At 29.4% G+C, this 13,345-nt stretch overlaps 1 protein-coding gene across 1 annotated transcript; it reads right to left on the reverse strand.

Annotated features, from left to right (window-relative positions):
• Nucleotides 1-1,298: 1,298 nt before the first annotated feature.
• LOC114423646 (ATP-dependent 6-phosphofructokinase 3-like) lies at nt 1,299-5,665 on the reverse strand. Its single transcript, XM_028390477.1, has 13 exons — nt 5,125-5,665; nt 4,991-5,037; nt 4,853-4,892; nt 4,230-4,292; nt 4,009-4,146; nt 3,687-3,845; nt 3,544-3,597; nt 3,321-3,389; nt 3,097-3,226; nt 2,712-2,977; nt 2,192-2,240; nt 1,909-2,063; nt 1,299-1,711 (listed from the first exon to the last, which is right to left on the reverse strand). The coding sequence occupies exons 1-13, from the start codon at nt 5,224-5,226 to the stop codon at nt 1,562-1,564; spliced, it is 1,422 nt and encodes a 473-aa protein (XP_028246278.1). The 5' UTR covers nt 5,227-5,665; the 3' UTR covers nt 1,299-1,561.
• Between the last annotated feature and the right edge of the window lie 7,680 nt (nt 5,666-13,345).

Here is a 13,345-nt window from a genome sequence, read left to right on the forward strand (position 1 = left end):
TCATTTATTGTAAGGATTAACTTAATGACTATACATTTTTGGTTGAGTTTCATATTTTGGATAAGGTACTGTCACATTAGAAATTTTAGAGCAATAGACAAATTATGTTTATTAATCAATATTATGCTTATTATTATGTTTGTTCTAACTTGTGTTTGTTTTCCTATTTTTTTAAGTGTTTATTGTAATGTTATACTTGTAACGATTAAAAGATGGGAGAAAATGAAGATTAAATTATATTTGGAGTAAATAGCCATTTTCATCTCTAAATATATAGATCATTGACAAATTTGTCCCTGAATGTGTCATGTAAGTTATTTCATTAACGGTAACGGATGAAAGTTAATATATGAATGAATTTATTGCACTTTTTTTTCACTATCGGGAATTAAAATTTGAATTTTCATATTTATAGAATGAATTTGTCAATATTCTACACATTTCGTGACGAAAATAGTTATTTACCCTTAAAGTAATTATAAAAAAAAGTTAAACTTTACTAAATATGATGAATTGTGATTCAACGATGGTGAAAAACTTTTTCCATTAGTATATAAATCTTTTTCTCATAATCTAATCACATACATTTATAATTTATTGAAACACGTATTTTGTTTATTAGAAACTACAGAAATTAAATTTTCAACTCTGAATAGGTTACTAATGCTATCTAGGATGACAGAAATGGCATGAATAGGTTACGAATTCAATTGACAGTGAAATGAGACACTAAGGGAAGTAATAGGTAAAGAAAAAGTTGTAATAGTTAGTTAAAATGAAAAATAATCATCCAATACTTGCGAATTGACTTTCCTACCAAAGCCAAAGATAATTATTCTTCTAAAAATAAAATGAAAGGCCATTATTATGTAAGCACATACATGAAAAAAAAAAAATCAGTCTCGAAGTCATGATGACGTACGGTTCATCTAGTTGAACTATAATATATCAACGTGCATTTAATTCTTGTGGAAGTTGGTTTGGGTAATTTCCTTACGAAAGAGGGGATTGTATATTTGATCTCAGTATAAACGTTTTCTTATTTCTAAGTCGCATACTTTTAGCGTGCATCATAACTATTTCTCTCTTTTCAACCAGTTTAGCCCAGTTGATATTAGATACAGTGCATGTTCAGCAGTTGAATGTTGAAGCCTTCATAACACGTAACCTTGACATTCTAGTCCACATTGGTGTCTTTCATATGCCTAAGTCCTGACACCTTCATTGAGCAAATTATATACTTGAAGCTGCACCACTAAGTGAGACATGCATGGATAAGAAATTGAAACTAAAGTTCATTTGTGGATAAAGCTGAACTCTTTCGAATGATTAGCACACGGGACAAAACATAATAAAAGAATAATAGAATATCTTCCTCATGTTAATGCTGAGTTCTTCACAGCCATCTTTTCATCGTGTAAGGGCAAAAAGATAAACTCAAATATATTACTTACAATGCAAGATATAAGATAAAATGAATACAATAAACATGTACATATATAGCAGGGTGAAAAATGCTGCCGACTTCTTTCTAAGCCAAATGGTTATTTGAACAATGCCCTTACTCAGAGACATGACCGTTTGCTTCTTCTTCCCTCTTTTCTTCAGAGACAGTCTTAGCAATCGTAAAACTGGGCTGATTTGTTGAAGACAGAAGCCTAGCCCACATTCTATCAGTAATTATCACTTTGTTCTGTCCCTCAGTGATTCTCTGCATAACAAAGCAACCAACATAATACTTCTAAATTCTATAGTTTCCTACTCAAAATTACAACTTCATTCACCCAATCATAAACTTGAAAACTAACTTTGAATTGAAAAGTTTAAATCCACTACATTCTTAACAAATAAATCATATCTATCCTGCAGAAGCAGAACCAACAATATCAAGCAGGCCAACGAACTCACATAAAAGGGTATGTACGTTTGTCTTCCATTGACAAGTCCACTTGTAAATCCAGTGTAACCTGCCATGGCTCCATGAACAGCACTTTGAGCAAGAAGTGTGCAGTACACGTTGTCAGAAGCATTGCTTGGAACTGCTCGGATCATATACGTTGGATCTGTCAAATAGTAAAAAAAATGCAATGCTTGATTTCCTCCTTTCAGTATGCAATGCACACATAAATGTAATCGAACATACACACATGTACACATACGTATAAATATATAGTTTTTTGTCTTTACGAACCTATATATTTGAGATTTATGGTCATTCTCTTCTGTTTGTTAAAATAATCCTGCAATATCAAAGAATCAAAATGATTAACATAAAAGGTAGAAAATATCTTCAATTACAAAATTTTGGTATATTAAAAATGAAGCATGTTTTGTCACACTATACATCCATCAGCGACCATGTATCCACAACAAGATCCTTGAAGACTGCCACAGCTTTTGAGATTCTCATAAACCAATTGCAAATGGGAATGCTTCTTTAGGACAACTTTTAGCAAGGTGTCATAACGAAATCATCAATTGAAAAGTGAAAACCAAAACAATGGAAAACATTTTAATATTCATCAAATGGACACTGAACTTTTCTTTCAAACATGCAAACTAATGGGGCTGGGATTGAAGGTAATTGTAGCCTAGATGGACATGGTTGTAAGGAAGGAAACAAGCCGGACCTCAATCTGAATTCAAGAAAGTAAGATTAAAAAATCACATTTGAGATATCCAGCACAAACGGAACAAACAACAATCCACACCTTTATCTTTTGGGATATCCATAGCCCAACATCTTGAAGAAGTTTGTTTCCAGAAGCATCCTGCTTGTTCAAGGATTGGATGCTCTCAGAAACAAGTTCCTGTCCTGCCCCTTCAGCAATCACAATAACCATGTGGCCGTTTTCCTTTAGTCTTTTCTCTGTAAACTCAAAAAGTCCACCTGGACCTTCAAGGTGAAAGGGTGACTCTGGAATTAAGCAACAGTCCACATCCCTACTGGCCAGAGTAGCATACATTGCAATAAACCCTGCACCATGCATCCAGATAATTACATCGAGAAAATAATTTATTAACATAATATGTCATTGGTTGAAGCACAGGATGCTAATGATTAATCTGATCAGTGGAGGCATTCAAGAAACTTACCACTGTACCGGCCCATCAATTTAACAACACCTATGCCATTTTCACCACTTTCAGCCTCAACATGTGCTGCATTTATAGCACGTTGAGCCTCCTCAACAGCTGTGTCAAAGCCGAAGGACTTATCAATAACCTATTAAGCCAGAGAGAACATTAAACCATTTTACAAGCTCATGGTGCTAATGGGAAATAAGCAATAAATGGAAGAGCTGCTATCCATGATGTACCGGGATGTCATTATCTATGGTTTTGGGGATTCCTACAACTGCAACTTTGAGACGACGCCTTCTAATTTCCTGCGTGGATAACCAGGGTGCGTTTACTACTTTGATGAAATCAATTTTCACAATCACAGATGTCAAATATCAACAGTGAAGTATGTGTGCAGGAAGCTCAGTTATATTCCTAAACACAATAGTCTACTATCCTCAATACTAAAATTATATATACCTCAAAAATCCTATCTGCACCCCTCTGAGTTCCATCTCCTCCAATTATAAAAACCTGGTGGAATTGAATGAGTTATTAGACTGCTGATTTTTATACATACAAAATGAAGTTACATGTTGTAATAAATAGAATGAAATGCAGACCTGATTAATTCCCCGATCTTGAATACTGTCAACTATCTTAGTGGTATCATGTCCACCTCGTGATGAACCAAGGATAGTTCCCCCACGCTTATGTATGTCATTCACGCTTTTAGGAGTTAGAGTGATTGTATTGTGAGCATAAAAACCCTTGTATCCTCCCTTCAAATCACAATTTCATGTTTTAGTTAACGAGACTGAATAAAAATCAAGTAATTAGTTAGCACTCTTAGAAAGATCGAGATGTATTCTGTCAGAGTACAAGATTGCATTGTTCATTTTCTTTCCTACATTGTATGAAATGAAATCCATAAGATCCACTTACATTGATTCCCAAGATTTTCTTGACGCCATACATGTGATATAGTGCACATACTAGTTCCCTAATGACGGTGTTGAGGCCAGGGCATAGACCACCACATGTCACAATTGCAGCCTGAACATCATCTGATTCGAAATACACCTGAATACATATATTTATCCAGTATCATACGGTCATAAACACAAGAATTTTCCCATACACATGGTAGTATTATAGAAACATACCCTTTGACGAGGTCCTGCACGCCGAAAATGTACCCCTCTTGGACTATCTTTATTAGCAATTATCTGTCAGCAAATTTTAAATAAAAAAAAATAACATAAATTAAAAGCATTTGTGCTTCAATTGCAAATAGCGTTCTAGAAAACTTTACGATAACCTATCAGAAACTCTCGTGCAACCGTTTTTCCAATAAAAAGTCCAAGTGGTTAATTTTTTTTCTTCCTTTCATTCACTTGGATCGATTCAATGATGTCCGTACTTTGGAGAAATCGTGAATTCGTGATTACATACATTTTATAGTTTATTATTATTATAAGATTATATAAGATTAACACGACTGAATAAATTCGATTTCTGTAACACGTATTATGTTCATTCCGATTCAATTCAAACCAGTCCATGCGGTTACTTGTTGTTTTCTTTCATTAATTTGGATCCGATGATGTTCCATAGTTGGAGAAATCGTTAATTCGGGATGTATGATGATTATGATAAGATTAACGTGACAGGATAAACTCGATTTACGTAACTTGTAGTTTTCATTAGTGAAGGATTGGTGGGGAATGTCGAGGCCCTTTTAATCAACAATTCACTCCCAAAAGATAAAAATGAAATAAAATCTAACCTTCTGCGGAACACTGTCATCGACGTGCACGAAATACTGCCTGAGAAGTGGAAAGTATATTTAAATTAATATGAGACAAACATAGAAGGCAAAAAGTAAGAAGAAGAAGGAAGAAATATATGTAGATATGAAACTTACTTGACAACTGAGTAAGCAGGATTGTTTTGCAAAGGATTAGAATATGTCTGCGAAACACAAAAAAAAAAGATAGATTAATTGGGAATGGAGCAGAAGCAGCAAGTTTGAAGAGGTGAACGAGTACGACGTCGTACTGGAATATCAGGGATGTAATCGGCCATATGTGGAACATCCTCCAACACATAGCCTGCGGTGCCTCTAATGATCTTGGGCTTTGAATTCGGCGACGAACCCATTCTAACGTAGTAACACAAACCACTGAATTGTTTTGTATTGTATGTGATTGAAGGAAGAAAAGGATACGTTGAATGGTGTAACGAGTGGATCAGAGAAGGGTCTTATATTTATAGTAAAGGTGCTTAACCTTTGTAAAATGAGTCAGTGCCCAAATCGAGGTTCCCTGAAACTCAGGGCTGCTTTTGGTTTTCTTTGAATTAAATTAAATAGCAACTTCTCTTTTTACGGTTGAAAAGGAAGGAAGAGTAAAAACAGGTGGCACAAAATGGTTACCAAGGTCTATGCTTTGACGCAGAGATGGTTATGGTAGTCCACGAGCATCATGTTTCGTAGAAGCTGCCAGCAACCATTCTTATTTATTACTAGTATTTAGATTTTTGCAGCGCCCTCAGCCTAACCTCTTCAATCAAATTATTAAAAGCTCAATATGTTACAATGCTTACGTTGTTTGTTTGTTTGCTTCTTTTTTTGTGTGTGTGTGCAAGAAACAGAGCCCTTATGTTTCATGTTAAACATGGTTTTTAGATAAACATCTTCGAAATATTTCATGCTTCAATTTCCTTGTCTTTAATTAAGACATACGTACGACAACTAGGTATCAACAATCTCTTCCTAAATATGTATCTCCATGGAACTAAAGGGCTTGAGGAGCCTCAGATATAACATCTTTGATTTTCATGCTACAACTTCCTTATCTTTGCCTTCAAGGACATAGGACATGTACATTATTTCCTGGGACTGAAGTGTATATGGATGAAAAAGGATGGTATCTCCACCAAGGGAAGTACATTGCCACTTTGCTTATTAAGTTTGACATCGAATAATGTGTTCCAAAGATGTTGAATTGTTGCATAATTCCATCGTGTATGAAAAACACTATTTGGAACACTTCAATACTTGACCACGACACATCCAAATATTTCACTATTAGTTAACGAACTCAACCAATACTTATTAGCCCCCAAAGTACAGTATTGGTAGGCAGTTAAAGGATTTTCTGCTATCTTAAAGGTATCGTTACCTATAAACCACATATCAAACCATCATACACAGTACATATTAATTAGTGTATTTTCAAATGTAGACTAGGCTACTAACCCTCGAGACAAAGAATCTATGTACCAAATGGAATGAGTGTTTGTTGGTGATACTCTAATTATTAATTTAAAAGAGCAATGATACTCAAATATTTCATTATTTGAAACACCTATCCAATATCTTTTTTTTTCTTCTATCACATTATAAATCCTATGATATTTATATTTTTTTTTCCCTATTTTTAGGTTTCAAATTGATTGAATATTCATGTAATATTTTTCTTTAAAAAAAAGCTTCATATCAAAGTTCACTTTACGCTTAAAAATTGGTTTGGCCGACCCTGCATACTAAGCACATAGAATTTGGTGTACCCTTCATTCAAGATCAAGCTCTAGATTAATAACTATATTTCCACCTTTACAATTGAATTCACAAAGTTATTTACTCATCCAAAGTTCTAGTATTTCTTAGACAATTTTTCATAATTGTTTGTCATGCAAATAAATTATATATGCAAATAATATTATATCTAAATCCAAACATGATAAAGGGGTCAAAAAGGAATTATTTATGCCTGTGAAGCACAGAGGAAATAAATGGCTGCTTAATTAACAATATTCCTGACCCCTCCCAACTGTTTAGGGGCGGCTGGCTAAAACCTGGTCAAGAATGTTAGCTATAATGAGAATATACATGTACGTCTGAATCCCTCCAACAAACTATTTTACTATAGCCCCGAAATAAAAGTAAAAACATATTGACGTTCCAAGTTTGATGAGTTGTATTTGATTATTATTAAGTTTAATATTTGATTAAAAAAATGTAACCTAATCTTCATTAAAAAAATGCATACAATTTAAGTTATTAAGTTTAAACTCATTTTAATTATTTTACCGAAAAAAACTCATCTTAATTAGCTGGACATGAGACAACTTATCGACCAAGACAAGTTTTGAATATTCTTATAAACTGAGGGGAAAAAGAAGGTTAAATTCTATTTAAATAGATTTATAAAACATGGGAATGCAATTCGAAGTTTATTTAAATATCTATGTTATATGAATAAAGAATTTAATTTAAATATATTCACAGGCAATGTCATCAAACCATAAATAACATATTTAGAGTGATCTATAATCGGTTAACAATATAAAGTGTCATGTATGCCTTCTGTGTGTTAGTTAAAATATAATATGTAAATCATTTGTGTAAATTAATCTTTAAAAAAATCAATCAAATAGTTAAAAGTAAATTACACTTATATTCCTTCATTTTTTTTTTTATATTACTTTGAGTTCCCTAAGCGGAGAATCGGTATAACATTTTTTACACTCAAGAAGGGGGTTAGGGTAATAATTTACGCCTAAAAAAGGAGTCAGTGTAATAAAAGTTCAAAATTTAAGGATTGATTTTTTTTTTTTTTATGGATTCAAAAACAGATATGTATTGGGTGTAACAAAGGCAAGTCTAAGCAGTGGTTTGTGTAAATTTCTCAATATTTAATTAACTTGAATGATTTCATAATTAAGTTAAGTTAAAAAATTAATTAATTGCAATAAAACATGTCAAATTTAAAGTAATTACATATATTTTACTTTTATTATAGAAATTCAAAAAATAATAATCTGTTAATAATTTCTATAAAAAATTTACAACAAAAAGTTAAATCAAGCAATCAATCATATATCAAATCAAATTATTTAATTATATATATATATATAAAGATATTATATATATAAATTGATTTTTTTTTAATTTTAAATTATTGTCTGTAGATATACATATATATATATATATATATATATATATATATATATATATAATTTAGTATTTGATACTTACACATATATATAAAAAAAATACAAGAGGTGCTGAAAAGGTTTTCAAGATGTCTAAATCAAATTACAATTTCATAACTCGAACGTTGTAGATCATTTCAATTTTCAAAGAAAATTACTTCATTAAACAGTTTTGAGAATATTCCCAAACGATTCTCGCCTCTCCTCTTAATGATAATATTGTTGCCTCTTACTTCTCAATGACGGTCAATAAGACCATTATTACTACTGGAATATATATTTTTTCATAAAATATAGTAATAATATTTGTATAATTTTTTCTTAAACCTTTCACAAATTTTAAATAAATCTGTTTAGACCATTCAAACGAAATTATATTGAATTAATGCAGTCATAGAGTGCGTAGAGGGAGGCACCCCCTCCCTCTTTTTCCTTTTAAGATTCATTACTTTTACAACTATTTTTTTAAAAAAATTCCTTAGCATATATGGACCAGAGTATAAAAGTTCTCCTTCACATAAAAGATAAGTTTCTTATGTATAGACAAGTGCACCTGTTACATTTGTTTTAGTATCTTGATATATGTCTTCTTGTATTAGGGAGACTTTTGATTTTCTTTAATCGCAAGGTATGTCCTATTTATTATTGTATCATTTTGGGTTTAATATAATTTACATTTTTTCAAAAAAAAATAGTATAATACCATAAATTGTGAAAAGGATTTAAGATAAAAAAGAAGTATGAAAGGGAATAAAGCAGGACACATTAACTCGAATCAGGACTAATTTATGGCACAATGCAGCACTTTTTTTCCCTTTTATTTCTTGGGTATTTTGATTGGATTAAGGGTAAATTTTTTGACATTGAGCAATTTCCCCCCCTCTTTTGCAAGTAATGTTTTGAATGCGGAATCTAATCTTCTAAAAAGTAGCTAGTTTACCATTATACTTAATATCTTATGACCTTAACTTATAAGAATTAGATATAGTAGCAGTGATTAATTGTTTACAACATCACGAACTATGATTCAAATTTTCACTAGACATTCTTAAGATGAACTAAGTAAAATCAAGATGTAAATATTACATTGTCTCTTGTTTTAAAATTTACACCATTATTTTTTGACATTCTTGAGATGGGAATATTACATTGTCCTTCTCACATATTATAAGAACGAAGCTTAAACAATGACATATCAACTCTATCATTTTTTCTTACAACTGGTCTTTTTTTAAAAAAAAAGAAAAGAAAAGAGGGACACATCACATATATAATACCACACAAGATCACTAGAGACACAAAATAACAATAGTAGGGAGGATACCAAATCTGAAAAATGACGATAATAAGAAATTAAAAGTGTAATTAAGTAAAAAAAAAAAACCTTATTTTTACAACACAGTAGACTAATAAGCAATATTGCCATGCTAGTTCATCACTTTCGTTATCAATTTGACATATAGTTAATGGTGACAAAAATTTGTAAAATTAAAATAATGGGATTAAATTCGTGAAAAAAAATTGGAAGATTAAATTTATGAAATTAAAAAATTAAATTATAAATAATTTTGAAAAATAATTTTTTATTGACAAAAAATATTTTTACTTTTAATTAAAAAATAGAAACAAATATCGTACCCAACTTTTTCTTAAACTCTAATCGCCATCATCGTAATGATTGATAAAAAAACCCTATTTTTTTGGTGTAAATATATCGACACTAGTCACTAATAGATTGATAAGTGTTTATGTTGAATTTTTTTAGGAAAAAAAAATTAAATACAGTTTCAATTTCTTTTTACTTTTAGTATTTTTTTTCTCAAAATAATAGTGATTATATATACATATATATATATATATATAATAAATGAAAAAAAATAATTTGTAAAACTAATTTATATCGTCATTAATTTATTTATAAAATATATATAATAGATATCAGTGAAAAATAATAATTAATATTACATTTGAGAAACTAAAATAATAATTATATTTTTTTTTTCTTTGGACCATCATAATGCAAGAAGGAAAGTAATATTCTTCCATCATAATTAAAATTTCATCTCGATAATCTTCGTTGATCTTTAATGAAAACTTTCATTGCATAAATGACTAAGGTAAAATATTTAAAGAGCTGTATCTGTTTTTTTCCACACAAAAAAGAAAAGGATTTTAATATACTGAGAAGTTAATCTCTATCTTTCAATCAAGGAAATACTCTGGCTTTGACAGCACAATAGCCCAAAAGCACCGAATCCCATCAACTTGATGACGCGCTAAGAAAATGCAATCATCCCATGGTTTGACTAGCCATGGAGCAAAAAGAAAAGACTTAATAATAAATTTTATCATCAATTTTCTATTATTTTATTAATTTTATCATTTAAGTTTTATTTGTTAAATTTTATCATTTAATTTTTATAATTTTACATATTTTATTATTTAAGTTTCTTTTTCATGAATTTTGTCATCAAATTTTAATATTTCATAAATTTTATCATTCAAAATTTCAATTTAAATTTTATCATCATCTTGTTATTAAATCGATATAGAATATCATTTTTTTATATTTTTTATATTAATTGTTGTCATAATTAATGTAAAAAGTGATCTTTTATAATGATTGTGATTATAATTAGTGTAAAAAAAATCACTTTCTACATCCATAATAATTAAAATCGATGTCAAAAGATAAAATTATTTATCTTTCGTCAAGAGTATTAAAATATACAACAATAAAAAATTTTGATAATAAAATTTATAAAATAATTAAAATTAAGTGATAAAATTTACAATTAAACCAGGAAAAAAAAAAGTCTGCAAGTTCAAGTTCACACACAACATAAGTTATATAATGTTAGAAGCAAGTTCACTTCATGAAATATAAGGGGCCATGCCGATAATAAGTTTAAGTAGTGAGTAGTTGTACTTGACATAAATAATCTCAATAATTTAACGGATGGATTAATAAAAACAATATTTAATATTAAGTTATAAAAATGATATGATAATGATTAAAGTTACATCGGTGTAATTTGATCTCTCTTCATATATAATTTGATTTGAACCTTTAAGAGTCCTTAGATTAAATTTTTTTATTTCATAATAATTGTTGATCATATTTAATTATTGTTAACTCATTGACACATTACCAATTTGTCAAAAGTAATATTAAACGATAAGATCAAGTCTTGAGTCCACATAGACTTTGATTGTACTTAAAGTTTCTATATACCAAATTTTAAATAAATAAATAACTAAAAATAAGTATTTTTCACCGTGATAGCTCATGAATGTAAACTTCTTCGACAGTAATAAAGCATATAAAAGTACAGCAAAATGCAAGAGACAAGAAAAACAAACATTTGAATGTGGAAAATGCTACTTGATGTAGATTTTTGTAGAAGTGTTGGGTGTTTGGGCATACTAAGAGTACTTTTGACGTAATGTTAAAGATTTTTCATTATTTAAAAGTTATTTTAACTATTACCTTTGTCAATTAAACTATCTTAACCATGATCTCTCATGTGAAAGAGTCTAAATCACCTAATTTCATCCATAATTCCTTAGAAAGCTAAATCATGTGATTTGATTTAAGAATAAAGATGCATAAATGACACTAAATAACACCATTCCATTATAGACATGGGTTACTTATAAGTTTATTCAAGTTCTTAAAGTATAAACATTTCTCAATAATTAAAACCTTATAACATACATGCATATGGAAAATCAAACTATAAACAAACGATAAACATAAAAGGAAAACAATAGTACTAAAATAACATTGGATGGATAGTAAAAAATATTACATCAAAGAGTTTTTGATATTCAAGCTCCCAACAATGAGTAAGTTAACCTTTTATATCCACGAGAGACTCAAAATAAGAGATGAAACAAAGAAAATGGAAGAAGATAAAAAAATAAGAGCTGTGAAGTGGATGTTTTGCTTTAGACATGCCTTTGCTGCCAACTCCCTCCAGAAAGCACAATGCCTCCTTGTTATATCCTTCAAAACACTTGAGTGCTATTCTCTTCAAAAATCATTGTATGATAAGCTTGCATGTGGGCATTGAATACACATAAATAGTACAACTAGCTTTAAGTAATCATGCACTAAGCCCTTCAAACACGTGTTTAGCACCCATGCACGATACAATTAGCTTCCAGCTTGACTTTTCACACTAAGCGTGCATGGACATGCTAAGAATGTTCCAATTCCAGTCCTTCAAACCATTTTTAATCCTGCGTTGATGTATCAAAACTCTACAAGATAGAACAAAAAATACTATAAATTCCTTAACTTTAGTATTCTTAGGATAAAAACTCAAAAAAATCTAAATTCTTATTTTTTAAGTCAAAAGAAGCATTAAAAGAGAAGAAATTAAATAAACTTCATGTAATTTAAGTACATCAACTAAATATGCGTAACAATTATCAATTATTTAAAATTTACTTCAACATTTTTATCTGATCAAAACTTAATTTCAATAGGCTTAATATTTTTTAAGATAATATCATCTCAATTAAAAATATAATTAGTTTTTTTACTTAATTTTAATGTAATTATATTTAATATAAAGTTAAATATTCCAAAAAACAATAAATTTAGTTAATTACATATTTTTTAAATAATACTAAATAAAAATATAAAATTATAATTTAATTAAATCGTTATTAAAATCTAATATGATGACTAAAGGATTGAAGTATATTATATATTTATAATCTTAAAGATCATTATTTTGTGTTTTTCTTTTTTCGATGGAGTAAATTGTACTATTAAATAATTTATTTTGGAGACAGAATTATTGTTATATAAAAATAAAAAGAGTAAATGTAAATTAATAAATCCAATATAAATTATTAAAATTTTGATGATAAAATAAAAAATAGTGAGGGATGTTGTACGCAATCTTACCCACCCTTACATATGCAAGGAGGCTGTTTCCGAATTTGAACCCATGACCAACATGGTCACCAAGGCACAACTTTACCGCTGCACCATGGCTTGCTCTCTTTTTTTATTTAGACTAATTGAAATAAAAATAACAGAAAAAAAAAGAAACGGAGGAATGAATAAATTAGTTTATATCCCATCAACTTTTAGTTTAAATTAGTGTGTTGCAAGAAAATAACATATTTAAACCTAAAAATAATTATACATACTTTGAGTCATATGATTGACGGCATAATTATTGACACATATTTATAAATTTTCTCGATAAATATTCAAAATGTATTTTATGAATTTTTATAATTATATATAAAACTTTATTTT

Source organism: Glycine soja, chromosome 8, assembly GCF_004193775.1.
Source record: "Glycine soja cultivar W05 chromosome 8, ASM419377v2, whole genome shotgun sequence".
Classification (NCBI taxonomy): Eukaryota; Viridiplantae; Streptophyta; class Magnoliopsida; order Fabales; family Fabaceae; genus Glycine; species Glycine soja.

What these genes read in the sequence shown, in the direction of transcription:
- LOC114423646 (XM_028390477.1), bottom strand. Translation starts at nt 5,226, where the DNA reads ATGGGTTCGTCGCCGAATTCAAAGCCCAAGATCATTAGAGGCACCGCA. An exon ending in GTGCAGGACCTCGTCAAAGG is followed by an intron (nt 4,147 to 4,229) that starts GTATGTTTCTAT and finishes ATATGTATTCAG; the next exon opens with GTGTATTTCGAATCAGATGA. An exon ending in AAGATCGGGGAATTAATCAG is followed by an intron (nt 3,598 to 3,686) that starts GTCTGCATTTCA and finishes CAATTCCACCAG; the next exon opens with GTTTTTATAATTGGAGGAGA.